The 15476-nt window shown below is 39.5% G+C and overlaps 1 protein-coding gene across 2 annotated transcripts; it reads left to right on the top strand.

Moving 5' to 3' along the window:
* Positions 1-1684: 1684 nt before the first annotated feature.
* On the top strand, positions 1685-14927 carry plekhg7 (pleckstrin homology domain containing, family G (with RhoGef domain) member 7). 2 transcript variants are annotated; one of them, XM_041996452.1, is made up of 18 exons: positions 1685-1988; positions 2559-2643; positions 2731-3345; positions 4007-4029; positions 6289-6407; positions 7146-7186; positions 7561-7662; positions 8029-8178; positions 8406-8501; positions 9155-9253; positions 9954-10067; positions 11377-11548; positions 13104-13219; positions 13465-13552; positions 13647-13726; positions 13833-13986; positions 14113-14210; positions 14657-14927. In XM_041996452.1, the coding sequence occupies exons 3-18, from the start codon at positions 2884-2886 to the stop codon at positions 14765-14767; spliced, it is 2025 nt and encodes a 674-aa protein (XP_041852386.1). In that variant the 5' UTR covers positions 1685-1988; positions 2559-2643; positions 2731-2883; the 3' UTR covers positions 14768-14927. The 2 variants fall into 2 exon arrangements, with proteins under 2 accessions (XP_041852386.1, XP_041852385.1); XM_041996451.1 differs by having other exon boundaries at positions 2559-3345.
* Positions 14928-15476: the final 549 nt, after the last annotated feature.

Here is a 15476-nt window from a genome sequence, read left to right as displayed (position 1 = left end):
TAATCTGGTTAAGTGCTCTTGAGCAATAATTCTACTGGCTCCTAAAGGTCTTTCAAAGTTTAAGATTAAATTACTCATTTATTAATATTTTAAGCCACTTAACACTGACCTATGAAAAAAACATACTTTTCTCAAGACTTAAACCATTGTTTTGTCTGCTATCAGAAAACCTAGCAAATAACCAGTTTTAAATTATATTTTTGGACACTTTGTTTCAGCCTGTCAGAAAGACACAAAAATTCATCCTGTTCCTATTAGTTGTATCTACAAAAATACTAAAAGATAACCAAGTTTGTCAGACATAAAATAGCATTTTTGCACCAACGGGATAATTCTTATGGATCTAACAGCTGAAGACTTGGTATATTAGGATTATGTGCAGTTTTACTTTCAATATTACAAGGATGTTTCAGGTCTAAAACCTATCTACAGCAGATACATGAAAGTGATATCCTTAAGGGGAAAAAAAGATCCAGCTAAAGACAATGGACCTGATAGATACGTCTGACAAAGAACGGAACAAAAGGCATCCAAAAAGCTTGAAAATGCCCTTCAAAAGGTCTGGAGAACTATTCCTGAAGTTCTCCTGAATAATGACAGTAAAGTTCTATTATATTCTAAAAGTGGCCCTAATTAATACTGACTTTCTAGCTTGTTAAAATCATATAAACTTTTTTTCCATTTATGTTTGCAGATTTCCATAAATCACTGGATGTATTTCCTACTTTCCTGTCAATATAATGAACTGATGACATTTCTGCTTTTACAAAGTATTGCAAACCTAAGAGTGAGTAGCTTTACTTTCAATATATTAAGTACATTTAAACAGTCAAAATGACTTGCAGCAACAGATTGTCAGAAGTCTTAAAACAATTAACAATGTTGCTTTTATGTGCAGTGTACTACCCACATTCATACAGCAGGGTGCACTCCTGATCAAATATCTGAAATCTCAGACTATGATGTCACACAGGCAGGTCCATTGTCTGACCTGCGTTGCCCCACAGTGTTCAAGTTACTGCTTCAACAGGTCACTCAGCCTCATCGTTAAATACTAACAAATCACAAACTGTTACATATGTCAGAGACTCGGTTCCTCACACAGTTACTCATAATGGCTTAATCTCGTTGTACATGTGTATAATGACAATAAAAGGCATTCTATTCTATTCTATTCTATTCTATTCTATTTAGTCTACTGTATCAATAAATTACTTTACAAAAATGTAAGAGTCTTTCAGTGAAACGAGAGAAGATAAAAATGTTTCATTATCGGCAGAGACACATTAAAAAGCCAGAAATGCCCACAGAGATGTGTTGTTTCTTATAGGATGCTCAAAGATAACATCTGATTTCTCACTAATGCGTGGCCATGCAAACATTATCAATTTAAACCACCACAACCAAACAAAAATGATTATGGTTTTTTAAGTATGTATCAGATTATAAAGCAAACATTTTAACAAATACAATACAGGATCACCAATAAAAAATATAAAATGCTGAGTTACAAACTGTTTCGCATAAAAACACACAAAAACAAGCTAAAACATCTAAAGCAAGAAAAGCAGGAAACAGGTAAGCCGTGTAACAGAAACACAGATTAATCCGCATAATGTAATTTATAGCAGGACAAAGTGGGTCTATTTCTAGGTGTTCCACCTCTCTACTGTGATACCAGCGCGGGAGTAATTGTTCCTTACTGTGCTGTGCGTGCGTGTTTGTGTGTGTGACGTGTGTTATGGAGGAGAGAGAGAGGGAGGCGTAGTGTGGGTTAATGGGTTGACGTTCCCATGCTCACACAGTAGTCGCACCTTTCCAGCTAAGAACAATGAAGCGCTCCACTCCCTTCTTTTCTTTGTGAGAATTAAACAGCTTCGGGACCGTATCCCGACTTTCACCTTCCGCCCTCAGTCGCTTAGTTTCCCTCCGACGCCAGCTGCCCGTTCGCCTCCAACCGCGCGACTCGTCGCGGGGTTCTAGTGGATGTAAGTACACCAGACTTGTTGATGTTGATTTATTTTTAACTATCTTTCCGAAGCACGTGCGGTTTCCGCTTTCACGTGGGTTATACTTGGAAACAGCTGTTTGTCACTTAAAAGTTGTGCATTGTTTCTGCTTTCTGCACATTGCCTTTGTTGTCTCGTGGATGTGCTGCGTTAACTGGAGCTCGCGCGGCTTCAATTTATCAATTAAATGCACCTGCTGAAAAAGAGGATTAGAATGACCACATTTAATTCAAAACAGAAGCTTCATATCCGAGTAGAAAGATTGGACCAGACAGTTTCATTGTCAGACTGAAGACAAACACTTACACTCCACTTTAGTAGGTGTGCTGTAGCATCATTGTTCCAACACAGTTCACCTGCTTCTTCAGTCATCAAAGAAACCTCTATTTAGGCACTCCAAATGATTCACATACTGCATTTTTAAGGCTTTTCTTCTGCTAACTGACCATTTTAACCCTGATCAAATCCCCTTATAGAAGATTAAGAGGGACGTCTGTGCCTGGCTTCAGCTGCCTGTGGGTATTGACACGTTTTCTACTTTCCCCCCAGATATTTGTGAAGTAGATGGTGTGAAAATGGAATACAACAGGATTATCACCTGACGTTAACCTAAAGGAGGGGAAGCAATTGGACTGTAAGATTACACGTTTCGTGATCTCTGCTGCACTGTAATAATGCCTTTGAGGTTACAATGTCTACGCTGAACCACGTTATTCTGCAGGACAAAGCCCAGGACAATGAGAAGAAACTGGACTGGAGTTACATTGAATGGGTTGAAAATGAAGTTGTTGCGACAGGTGTGGCTAACGCCCAGACTCAAACGGACTTGAAGCCTCATGAGCACAAGGGGAGCCAAACAAGCAACCCGGTCATAATGCACATAGATCTCAAACGGACGCACTCAAAGCTGAGACATTTGTCTCTGGTGGACCCTGACAACTGTGTAGCACCTTTCTTCCAGTTTGACCGCCAAGCTCCCGGGCGCATCTCCACATCTCCTACCTTGAGGAGGATGAGGAGCACCCGACGTCCTCTGGTAGATTCCCGGGATGCTGGCAGGATGGGGATTACAAAGGAGGAGCCATCATCTGCAAACTCAACTTCCCCTATAAGCTCCTTGTCTCCTGTACACAGAGCTAAGTCTCCCCTTGCAGCGAACCCCCCATCTGATGGCGAGATCTGTCACAACCATCCAGCAGTTTCATTTTTCTGTCAACAGAGAACGAGATCATATAGATCAGAGACTTTTCACAACGGTGTCACTTCCCCTTCCCAAGAATGTCTCAGTGCTGATCCTGCTCTTATTAAAGATTCTGGATTTCCTGTTGAAGTGCAGGTGAGCTTTTAGCACGTTTCTTTGTAAATTTAATAAACCCTATTTACATTTATTCTCATTTCCACCATCACCACAAATGTGTTTGGCTGTTGTGGGCTGTGGATTTTTATCCATAGCTTATAATAAATTAAATGGGTAGACATTCCTTCCTTGCGGAAGCTTTCTCTCCCTCTTTCTGCCTTGCCTCCTGCAGTGGTCACTCACAATGCAAGCTTTTGACAGCAAATGAATCAGCAGTTACATGCACTGACAGCTCTCACCAAACCCACTGCCTGGAGAGCCCTGGGAAGTGCTCTCCTTGGGGCCCTATTCACCACAGTCAGCAGTCACCCAATAATGGAGGGGTCAGTGAGCGATGGAAAAAGATAATGGGGAGATCTATTCATCAGCTCGTGGTATTCAAGCAAGCGCATTCTCAATAGAGTACTGACATTCTCCTCCAATATCAGAGGCTTTCGAATCCAAGCATCCACTTAAAACACTGATTCAAATTTGAATGTCTTTGAAAGTGATATCAGTGTTGTTAGCAGAAGGAGGGCTTTGCACCCTCAATATGATCCTGACTGTACACTGGAACAGTGTTAATATGATATGGAAACTGTATGATTACTACTTTGGAAAAATAGTAGCACTAACAAAGATTTTTCTTTTTTTCCTGCAGGATAAGGAACACTGCCATAGTAGGTAGGTAGGGGCTCTGTACGCTGGACTTGTGTAGTTTAGTTTTGGATGCTTACTCTATCCTATCTGCATGGCAGCAAAGGTGTCCTATTCAGGGAGTGTGAGAACATATTTGCTTATCAGGATTTAGTCAAATTTCCTGTGTGGGACACAGTGCTGGCATTTGTTTTTTTTTGTTGGTCATCAGATTCATCCCTGTTTCCATGACGAAGCACTGCTCTGTCAACTAATTTAATCAACAGAAAAAAATCTAAGTACTTTTGACTTACTCTCTGGATGCTGATTGGCCCTGTAACTTAAAAAGCCCCTTTGGGCGTTCATTGTCATTCATGTCTTTGTTAATGCTTCATAATCATGGTGGACTAAGTTTTGAGAGTCCCATGGTTAAATAGGAGGTAGACAAACCCTCATTAAGGCTGTTTTCCCTTACTGCCACCCACGCCCCTCCTAATGGGCGGTGAGTCCTTTCCCCACACTAGATAATTAGGCAGCTTTTGTCCTCGTAATTACATCCTGGCACTGTGCCTGTTTCTCTGTCCAGGCCACTATGAGCCATCAGTTTTGAGGCATCATTATTTCTCTTTTGTATGAACAAAACACCCATTTTTTTTTTTTTTTTTTTTTTACAAGTTCTCTAGGTGGTAGGGGCTGACACAGTGGAAGCTTTCTGCAACAAACAGGATGTCATTGTGAGGATGCAGCGGGACTGACCTGGTTGAGCGGAGTAATCAGGCCTTTCTGATTGCCATGTCAGCTACGGCTGATACTGACTATTCAATTGTACCTGGGTGCTGCCAGTGTGTGAGCTGGTGGTTGTATCAGTTTACCAGTAAGAGCACCACTCTGTCAGTAAGAGCAAGGAACAACTGATGCTTTCATAGTTCCAACAAAAGCATCTTGAAGGAAAAAGGAACCAGGTTACTCCTGTTCAGCTATAGACTCTCATATCCTTCAAGTGTACAACTTGGCCCTGCAGCCATGTGGTTTACATGTGCAATTAAGTCAGTCTTGCATGCCTCTTATGCAACTGTACATGTACTTCAGCAAAGACCCAGCTACTGTATGTGTTTGTGTTGTAAGAGGAAGAAAATCTCTTCTTTCAGGCTAATTAAGTCTTTTTACATACAATAGCTGACATTAAAAAGAGTAGTACCACCATTGTTCCTATCACTCGCACTTCTGCTCCACCTTTGTTCTCATTAACAGACGTCAGCCTTCATTTGTAAGCCATTCATCTTGATTATGTGAAGATTTTCAGTTTGTTGGTCCACCTCATTCAAATGACGCTTGCAGTGGTGTGAAATTCCCCACTTCTGAACTTTAACCTCTTTCCTTTGAAGTCGTGACCCTTAAATATTTAAAAGTGAAACCACTGAGTGTTGTTGTGGGTCACTGACCAGCTGTCAGTTTCTCGTGAAGGTAAAACTTACCTAAGATTACCTTCAGAAAAACCAGCCTGTCTGGTTGCAGAGCACCTTACGTTGACAGCCAGCCACATTAAACTGCTGCTCGTCCCTGTTTAGTGTGGCTAATGTTGGGATTGTCATTGCTGTTACTGATCAAGTTTTTCTAGATGTAGACTTTTAATCCCAAATGAAAACATGCCATGGGCCATCAAGTATTTTGGTAGCAAATTTAACACTTCCCTCTCTAACATCTTTATATCTTTCTGAGTCTTTGGTTAATTTCTGCATGTGAATGTTCACTTTTACTTGGAGCAGTAATCCTGACTACAGCAACAGAAGATAAGTCAAAACACTTGACAACAGTGGCTGTGTTTGCTTTGCCTAAGGCCAATAGGCAGGCCTGAGTTTTTCCAGCCAAAGCTATGCCTTGGTCTCCTTTTCATAGTTAGTAACCAAGAGGATTATAACTGGCACACACTGACAGCTTGCCTCCTACCACACAAATGGGGTGATCCATTAATCGGCAGCAATCCATGTATGAGCCAGACACAACGCTTATCCTTCACAATATCTGCTGCTCATGGTAATCGCCGGTTTGCTGCACAATGCAGATGGTATTTCAGTGGCATTTCAGCTACGTAATATGACAAAAGGAATTCTGTTATTTCCTGTAGCTTGCACTGAGTTTATTCTCTTTACATCCCAGTACATTTACAACAGATTATCACAGTTTCAGATGTGAAATGAGCTGTTATTTTCATGCCATGAAAAACTGCCATTTGTTCAAAACTTTTCATGTTGGACAAAATAGTTTTAAGGTGGAGAACATCTGAAGTTGCTCATATGTTTGTTTCAGGCTTCAGGAGAGGAGGCGGAGCTCTGTGGTGGTCAGTTTACCTGGATTGGATGTTTCCCCAGGAGACCTGTTTGTCTCCAATGGAGCAGCAGACATGATAAATGGCTCAAACTTCTCTGGTAAAATTCTATATTCTACTGAATCCTGTTTCTTCCCATTATTTGAACTAGGGCTGTAATTTAACCCCGTCAGTTTGATCTGACCTCTGTTTTAAATGTGGCTTTTGAGTCAACATATCAGTCACTTGAATCCTTAAAAGCAAATATTTTAGTTGTTTCCTAACTTTGTTTGCTTTCTTTGTGAGCCAAGTAACATGGCATTTTGGGACAGTTGTTTATGTTCCATAATGAGGAAGGGGCTCCCAAATGAACTTTTAGGTTTTATGGCTTTTATTAACTTTAAAACAAGCAGGGTATTGACAATTTGCTATAAGAAACCTGATCACAAGTTACTTGAAAATAAAGTTTTTTCTTGCCTGTTCACATAAGTTATTGCAAACATAACAGAATTTAGCAGAAATCTGAATTACTATTTCACACTTCACTCCAGAAATATTAGTCTTTACATTCATGATAAAGCTTATATTTTAAATATATTTATTTATGTTGGCACTTTACATCACCAATAATTAATGATTTGGAGCAGGCCTTGAACTGAAGTACAGTGTTTGGCTGGGGTGAAAGCGTACAGACAGATAATGACTGTGCCTCTGTGCTTCCCAGAATTAACACTTTTCCCCCTCAAGCTCAAGTTTTTGCATTTTTTTGTGTTCGATTTTAATCTCATTCTTTGCATGCAACACAGTTATGCTATGTTCGTTAATCAGTATAATCTGTTTTTATATCAAACTTCTGCAGATACAAAGAAGTCAAAGTGGCCTTTTTCAAGGCGTAGTACGGTAGGTGTGGTGTTTGTCATTGGTGGGTGGGTGTGTGTGACTAGTGCCAGTGGTGTGCTTGTGGTTTGTTTTGATGTACTTTGTTTTAGCAGTGGGCAGTTGGTTTGGACATTGTTCTCTGACCCACTTCTCAAAGCAGATTAGTGTTTCCTCTTATCCCTTTTGGAGCACAGAGTTTCTTGTAATTGGTCAACACTTGAAATGCAGAACTCGAGCCAGGCTTGTTAATACAGCGTTTAAGACTGTTATGTGTTCAGATAATGAGCAAAGCAGAAAATAAGCAGACATTTTTTTCCCCTATTTTTTTTTTCATCCATGGCCAACCAAGTACTATAACTCAGAGCTACCCTGTGTCTGTCTTTTTCTTTTTTTAGACTAAAGGGAAGTTGCAGATTGGTACAGTGTCAGATATTGAAAAATATCTTTCAACAGTACAAGTTCAAGACTGGAGAAATGCTGCATTTCAAAAATATAAGGTGAGTAAACAGTTGCAGAGTATCTGTTTGTTATGTAAATCACAGTGTTGGTTCTGTCTAATCCAAGCAAAGATTGAACTTCAAAGATACCCTGATTTCCAATCCAAACAATTCTGTGTTGACTTGAAATGACAAGACAGCAGTTAGAGGGAAAGCTTAAAATGAGACAGGCTGTGCAAGAACCAGAATTTCCTGTTAGAAACTAGCTGGGTTGACCCTACACATGCTGTATATAAGCGAACACTGACATGCACCTGAGTCATGTTGGTGGTGGACAATTTGCAGTCATAGCATTGTAGTTTTCCATACAAACACACTGTAGAAGACTGTTTTTCTGATAGCCCTTCCTTCCATCCATCCATGCAGGACTTCTCTTTGGCTGAGTTCCTGCAGGACCAGTCTTCCCAGGTGAGCATTAACTCTGACCCTCAGAGCCACAAGAGACAAGAGGCCATCTGGGAACTCTTCACCAGCGAGTGTGTTTACTTCCTGGATCAGCTCATGGTTCTCAAAGAGGTGATTTTGTCCATTTAAAACCAAACAAACACACAGGACCAAAAACAAACAGACCAAACCCAAATGAAACCCAAAACCTGCTGCTTTTTGTTTTTCACCATCTCTCTGTAATTCTGTCTTTGGTGTTCAAGTAAAGGGTTATCATTTTCTCCTTTTTTTACAGTCATGGATTTGAAATTTGATGCCAGATTTGACATCCTACTTTGTCTGATCTTTGTATCTTTCAGGTGTTTCTGGTGACGCTAACAAACCTGCAGCCTAGGAGTTGCCTCACTGATGTTGACTCATGGAGGCTGTTTGCAAACCTCAATGAACTTTGCCTGGTGAGACATGATGCAAATAGGTTGCATAAGTCTTCTAGTTTTACATTTACCATGTAAATGATGTCAACAATGGCAGTCTTCATAACCCTGACATAATAATATTTGATTTGGCATTAAAATGGCAAAGGGGCACAGCAACATATCATCTTCATCCCAGGTTTTTAAGATTTAACCTGAACTGATAAAACTGAAAATGCGTGCATGTTTTATTTGACATCATTTGCATATTGGATTGAATTGGGGGGGGTTGAGAACTCTCAGCCAAGAAGACAATGCAGATATAAATTAGAAGCACCCAGAGAGCGCAAACTTCCAAGCCTTTTCATTTTGACCATTGATTGTGGGCATTATTTTGCATTAGAAGGTGTGATGGCAAAATTATCCCTATCTTCCCATAGTAGAGAATCCTTTAAAAAATTTTCCTACATCCAGTCGGTGATCCAGACCACCCCCAAAATCTAATAACTTGTTCCTTATTTCATTTCTGAGATTTCCTGAAATTTTCATTAAAATCCATCCATACGTTTTTGAGTTATGTTGCAAACAAATGAAAAGCAAAGAGTATTGTTTGTGGCACAGTAGTGGTCAAACTGAAAGCACAGAGCATCTTGCAGCCTTCATGATGACACTTGACACACTGTTTTTTGCTGCAGGTGAGCTTTGGTTTCCTAAACAACCTTCTGCGTGTCATTAAGGACACGTTGGAGATTGCTGAGGGAGGCGGGTCCACCCTGCTGGAACTGCTGGGCAAGGCAAGTCTCACTTACATGTGGACATACACAGTGACACCCAGTTATCTCGTCACCTGTTCAAGTCCACTGATAAGATGTATAAACAGAAGAGAGTGAAGGCGATGGGGGGAGATGATCATACCGTGAATTAATTAATATTAATTATTTTACTTAAAGTGGTAGATCTTAGTTTCATAGGATAATAATAATAATAATAATAATAATAATAATAATAATAATAATAATAATAATAATAATAATAATTATTATTATTATTATTATTATTATTATTATTATTATTATTATTAAGTTTTTAAATATCTTTTTTTTTTCTTACATTTACACCAGATTCTGTTTAGAATCTGCCTCATTGATGTTTTAATTTTAAATTTATGTATGGAAATGTTGCAACACTATGGACATGAATAGACCTGAATAATGAGGAGGAATTGTGACCTATAAGCACTAAAACGCAGAAACTCAAACTTCTCTACAACAGCTCCACTTAAGTTCTTCATTTGTTCTTTGGCCTTGAATATGAAATATTTTAAGTTCCTAAATTTAAAATATAAATCAAAGGAAAATAATTTTTTTTTTTTTTTTTTTTTCATACATGAGTTGTTGTTTTCTTCAGGTCCGCACCATCTTGCCTTTTTTATGATGCATGTGTATCCCCTGGTCTATTTCTCAGTGTTTGTGTAACTCTATCTGTTGCTACCAGGCTTTCCAGGAGAGCATATGCCACTGCCTGCAGAAGTACTGCCTCAACTATTCCACGGCTCTGCTTTATCTGTACAACCTGAAGCCCAGAGAGGACTTTCGAGCGTATTTAAAGGTACAGGAGAGAAATCATTTGAGGCAGCCAAATTATTTGTCAGTCAGCAAAGGTGAGGGCGCTGTGTACCTTGAAAAGGCTTCTGGCACTGTGTGCCAAGTATGACAGATCACATGCAGCCACGTCAGTTCAGTGTCACAGAGTCCTGCCTATGAAAGGAATGTCACCATTTGTCACTAGTGGAACTTTTCCTGTTACCACACTTAGTTATGTGGGAAAAAACTCAGCCTATTAGTTCTACAGTTTTGCATATCAAGACAAAAGAAAAGTCTTTAAATTGGGTAAATATAACCAGATTAACCTCAGCATGTTAAACAAAACCTTAGTCAAAATGATTTTGTTTGAGGTTATTGGTCTCTCACATCATTGTGAAAGATTATGGCCCACTCATCTTTAAAATACTGCCTTAGTTAGTTCAGGTTTGCAGGCTTTAGCGTATGCACAGCTCTCTGAGGGTCTTCTACAACTGGGTTGTGTTTTGAACTTAATCATTGCAATATCTTATGTTCTTTGATTTCAGCTTGCTGTAGATTTGCTGGTGCTTGTCTTTGTGCAGTTGCACAACCCATTGATGAATAAGTTGGATTCATTGTCTGACATTTGAACCTGGAATACTTTGGTTTTACAGAGGAGGGCATTGTTGACTTAATGACTGCAAAGAGCCCACGTCCTGTGGCTGTGAAACAAGCCCAAATCATCACCTCTGCAGCACTCTGCTTGACAGTTGGTATGATGTATTTGTGCTGACATGCTTTCCTTGGTTTTCTCCAAACATGATGCTCTGCATTATAGCCAAGCATTTGCACTTGGGTCTCATTTGTCCATAGCACATTGTACCTCTGGTTCAGATGCAGCTTTGTAAGCCTAGCTGAGCTGATAACTGTCTCAAACGGTTTTCCTCTTGTGAATAATCATTTTCGTGGCCAGAAAATTCTTCAGAAAATACCTTTTAACCCTTCCCAGATGGATGGGCAGCAGCAAATGCTTATGTATGCCCTCCTTAGCATTTTATTATCACACTGCTGGATTGTCTAGACTATCAAACTACCAAAACCTCAGTTTTTTACAGCGGTGGTTTCACTTGCCTTGAGTTAATCAAGTGCCTTTGATTAGCAGCATCTGGCTGCTGCTTACCTTTTTTAATTCCAATATAAGATCAAGGTTATACATGGTTTTTCACACAATAACCAATAGCCTCTAATAAAAGGCTTCACTACCCTTTTTTTCTATGTCCCACCAATATGACCAGCTCTTCTGCCCCTCAGTTCTTCTCTCACCTTGTCCTTTTCTGTCTTCATTGTCTCCTCAGTGGTGTGAGAGGAACGAACAATGCAGACGACTACAACTACATGACCTGTTGGTGGCGCCACTGCAGAGGCTAACCAGATACCCCCTGTTGTTGCGAAACATTGCAAAGAGATGTGAGGATGAGGAATCCAGGCTTCTCCGGGTTATAGCAGAGCAAGTGGACACATCTATCTGTGAGCAGCATGCACCTTTTCACCATGAATCACAGTATTTGGTTTTATCTGCAAAGTGCATCAACACGTATGAGTTCCTGTCTTATCACTGATTAAATTAAGAATGTTTGTTGCAGGGCTAGTAGTACGATTCATGACTTCACATAGAGCTTGTCAGATGCTGATGGTTAACTAGCAGGTGATTTTCAAATGTATAAAATAGAAAAGATGTGTGAAGTAGGTGTAAGTGTGGTTACGTGTGTCAACACAAGCAGAGCAGTTTGCGTCTTTTACAGCCAATCGGTTGCATGCCTTGGACTGTAGCCAGTGTCCCCTGACCATAAATTCTCCACAACTTTTCTCTTTCTGCAGAACTGTTGTGGAGGTTTGCTGTGGGAAATGTGCTGCAGCTTTGCACTGTCATTTCGTAGAACTAATTAACCTTACAACACCTTTCTGACAAATCTTAAATAAAACACCTTACCACCATTTAAAATGTTCCTTTTACCACAAGGTGTGTCATACCACGCCTTCTTAATGGTTAAGATAAAGTAATACAACACTGGCAGTCATGTAATCTCAGCTGAGATGTGCAGGCCAAAGTCCTCTCTAGGTGTGTGTGTTTGTGTCTGTGGTGGCGGTGGGGGGGTAATCTCTCACAATACGGGCTCGCCCGTGTTTATCTATTTGTTTTTATTACTTACATGGGGATGCTCAAGTTTCTCAGCAGTGGCGTCATACTGTGAAAAGCATAAAATTTGTTGATTTATCTGGAAAATTTTGATACTATGTGTAATACCAGTGTTTAAGTTTTAAAGAAAAGGTGTTTCTTTTTATTGGCTTGATAGGGTTTCAGCTGCTCAGCAGTTCAGGGTCTCCTTTGTGAGCCATGCTGCTTTTATCTGTGCAGAATGTCGTTAGGATGTGTTCTGCTGAAATAAGCAAAGGTTTTCCTGGAAAATAAGGATGGGAGAATTTATTGTACCAAAATCTGTCAAGTCATTCAGCACTAATAGAGACTTCACGGGTCTGAAAATTTCTACTGCTTTGCTTGAAAATGAACCTCCATACCATCAAAAAAGAAAATTACACTGAAATTAATTTTTTTTTTTTCATTATGGATAACAGTAATGATGGTGATTTTTTTTTTTGTCAGTTTTATTATCTAAGCAGATTTTGAAAATGGCCTGCTGATTTTAAAAACTTAAACATAAAATAAGTTTGAGAAGTTAAAATGTCTGTTTTAAATTGGACATGATTCACTTTTGCCTAATGTTTTTCAGTGTGTGTGTGTGTGTGTGTGTGTGTGTTTAAAATCACTAGCATTAAATCAGGTATGAAAATTAAAATGCTAACAATCTTCTAGGTCAGGTTTATATAACTATTTCTATGACCAAACAGTGGTTTCCACTGCATTACCTTAAACTGTTTTCTAATTAATATAGGGCTTAAATTATTTAATGAATGCTTTGTTGTCGATTCATCCATAAAGTGTTATGTTTTGAGTCTGAGGTCTTGTTTTCATCTGTCCTAATGATGCCTTGTGCTTACACTTGCCTCTCCTCTCCATTTTTAGGTGATTTAGAGGGAAAAGTCAAATGGCTGGATAACTACCAGAAGGTGAAACAGTTGAGAGATGCCCTGGTGTGGCAGCCAGTGTGGGAGAGAGACAAGCGTGCCTTCATCCCAGAGGTCTGTCTGGTTATTGTGCACTTGTTTATACAGTAATATTTGAATGTGTTTGTGCAACCACTGTGTTGACAGAGCAAAGCATTTAAGCCACAGATACACACCGAAAGCTTATCCTTTATTTTATCTTAATGCAAAATCAGATAGCAGTAATCACACTTACAAAGAGGTGCATCATTAGCTTTTCCTTTTTGGTATCAAAAAGTCACTTGTCAAAAGATTAGACTGATGGGCTGCTTGTCTTTCAGACATTGAAACATCTCCTGAAAGCTGTCACTCTGGAGAATCTCATCTCTCACAGAAGTCTGCTGCATGAAGGGAAGCTGGTGCTGACAGGTGTGTACAGTTGGCATAAATCCAGTACATTTCACGTGTTCATTGCTTCAGTTTGAACAAAATCTTAAACTGTCTTTCTTTGGCTCATTACCAGAGAACACTAAGCTGATAGATGTTTATCTGTTCCTGTTTGACGAATTCCTGCTGATCACAAAGATGAAAAGGAACAAAAAGGTATGTTACATTTGTCCTGTTCTCGCTCTGATCTGGAACAATGGTGGAAGTTCAGCGATAGTCTCTTATCTACATTGTTCACTGTGTTCTCTTATTGACATTGTAGAGGTCCATTGGTCCTGAGCAGAACCCTCTGAGGTTGCAACAGAACCTGGAGCTGGATCAGCTACTGAAGGAGGGATGCACTTTCACAGTTCTTGACCAGCCTGTTTCTCTGGACCGACTCCAGCTTAAGAACATTGATCAGCTAAATGCCTCCAGTAAGAACAAACTTTCCCTACTTTCATATTGTTTTTTATCAGTGCCACATTATTTAAGTCTTTTATCTGTGTCACAGCATTCTGTTCACACGTTTTTAATAAAAGAATTCTTTGCTTGCTTCACAGCATCAGGGCTGCCTCATTCTTTTATAATAATGCACCACAACCGCTACCAGCAGTGCATCGGTGCATTCGTCCTGCAAGCTGCGTCAGAGTGTGCCAAGGTAGGTGAATTCAGCCATGAATTTTTGACAAGCTTTAAAAGGCAAGCTGTTTAATTAGATCTGTAAAAACAGAGTACACAAAGCATTGTATACAGGCCATACAAGTATTCTTGCATTTTAACCTCATCACCTCTATTTACCTCTTATTATTTTTAGATTTACACTGATACACCAGACAGATTCTCAGGATTTTCTCATAAGCATCTAGTAAACACAAAAATATTGTTTAACTTAAAATATGCATGGGTTTTAACTAAGCTTTGTCATTTTGATATTACAGTATAATTTACTAAGAATTTGCAGTTGATCCCTAAAATGAAAGCTGTTACTGTGATTGTATGAAGCCACTTTAACATACATCTCGTAAGTCTTTTTAGTCAGCTGTTGACTAGCAAACCTGGTATTTTAGTTCCTGAAACATTTCATGTGACTTTTTATTTTTTCAGAGGGAGTGGATGTCAAAGATAGAGGGCGCAGCGGCGGCGCTGCTGAAGCTGGACTCTCAGCAGGCGCGAGTCAAGAGCTCCTCACTGTGGCTGGAGTCTTCACAGATCTGACAGCACTGACAGCCATCAGAAACCTCTACTTTCAATGTGCACTTCACTGTCCCCTGAAATCTTATGACTGTTCCTGCACTAGGATTATTTTGTAAATTAAATGTGCCTTTTAAAGGCAGTTGCTGCAGTAGTGTACAATAAATCCGATTATGTAGTGAAAGTGCGTTTTTTTTTTTTTTTTTATTTATTTATTTCCCCCCCCCTCCCATTTTACTCCAAGATTTCATTTTCACATTGCATTTACTGGTTGTTCATATTACAAGTTTTCCATTAGCAAAATGGAGGAGCTTAACTATAAAATTTAAATGCCTCCATCTGCAAGGTCGTGTGAGAACAATGATGTAAAATTAGAAGCTATGATAAAGAGGAAAGCTTTTTTTTCCCCACTTTTTCTCCCTGAAATCACAAAAGCCACTTAATTTAAAAGCCATCCATCTGTGGCATTACGGGTTGATTTAATAAAGATATCACTGGAGGCTCCATTAAATGAATGCAGTAACATCTTGCCACTCAGTCTAGTCTCTTGGCCCTTTTATCAACGTAATGCTAAACTACTTTCTGCACACATGCATCCTGGTTCAATGGAGAAACACTGGTTATTTCATCAGGCAGAAGCTGATGAACATTTCTGTTAAAACTTAAATATATGGGTTCCTCAGTTTCTACAGGGCAGTTTTACAGGAAGCGCTAATACAAAGTGTTAAGCCTG

This window comes from Melanotaenia boesemani, chromosome 10 (assembly GCF_017639745.1).
Source record: "Melanotaenia boesemani isolate fMelBoe1 chromosome 10, fMelBoe1.pri, whole genome shotgun sequence".
In the NCBI taxonomy this organism is placed as follows: domain Eukaryota; kingdom Metazoa; phylum Chordata; class Actinopteri; order Atheriniformes; family Melanotaeniidae; genus Melanotaenia; species Melanotaenia boesemani.
This window is presented reverse-complemented; position numbering and strand designations above follow the sequence as displayed.

Excerpts from the sequence above, each read along its gene's own strand:
- plekhg7 (XM_041996451.1), top strand. The coding sequence starts at position 2,701 with ATGTCTACGCTGAACCACGTTATTCTGCAGGACAAAGCCCAGGACAAT. Across the intron at positions 7,663-8,028 it reads CTGCATTTCAAAAATATAAG|GACTTCTCTTTGGCTGAGTT; the intron begins GTGAGTAAACAG and ends CCATCCATGCAG. Across the intron at positions 10,068-11,376 it reads ACTTTCGAGCGTATTTAAAG|TGGTGTGAGAGGAACGAACA; the intron begins GTACAGGAGAGA and ends TTGTCTCCTCAG.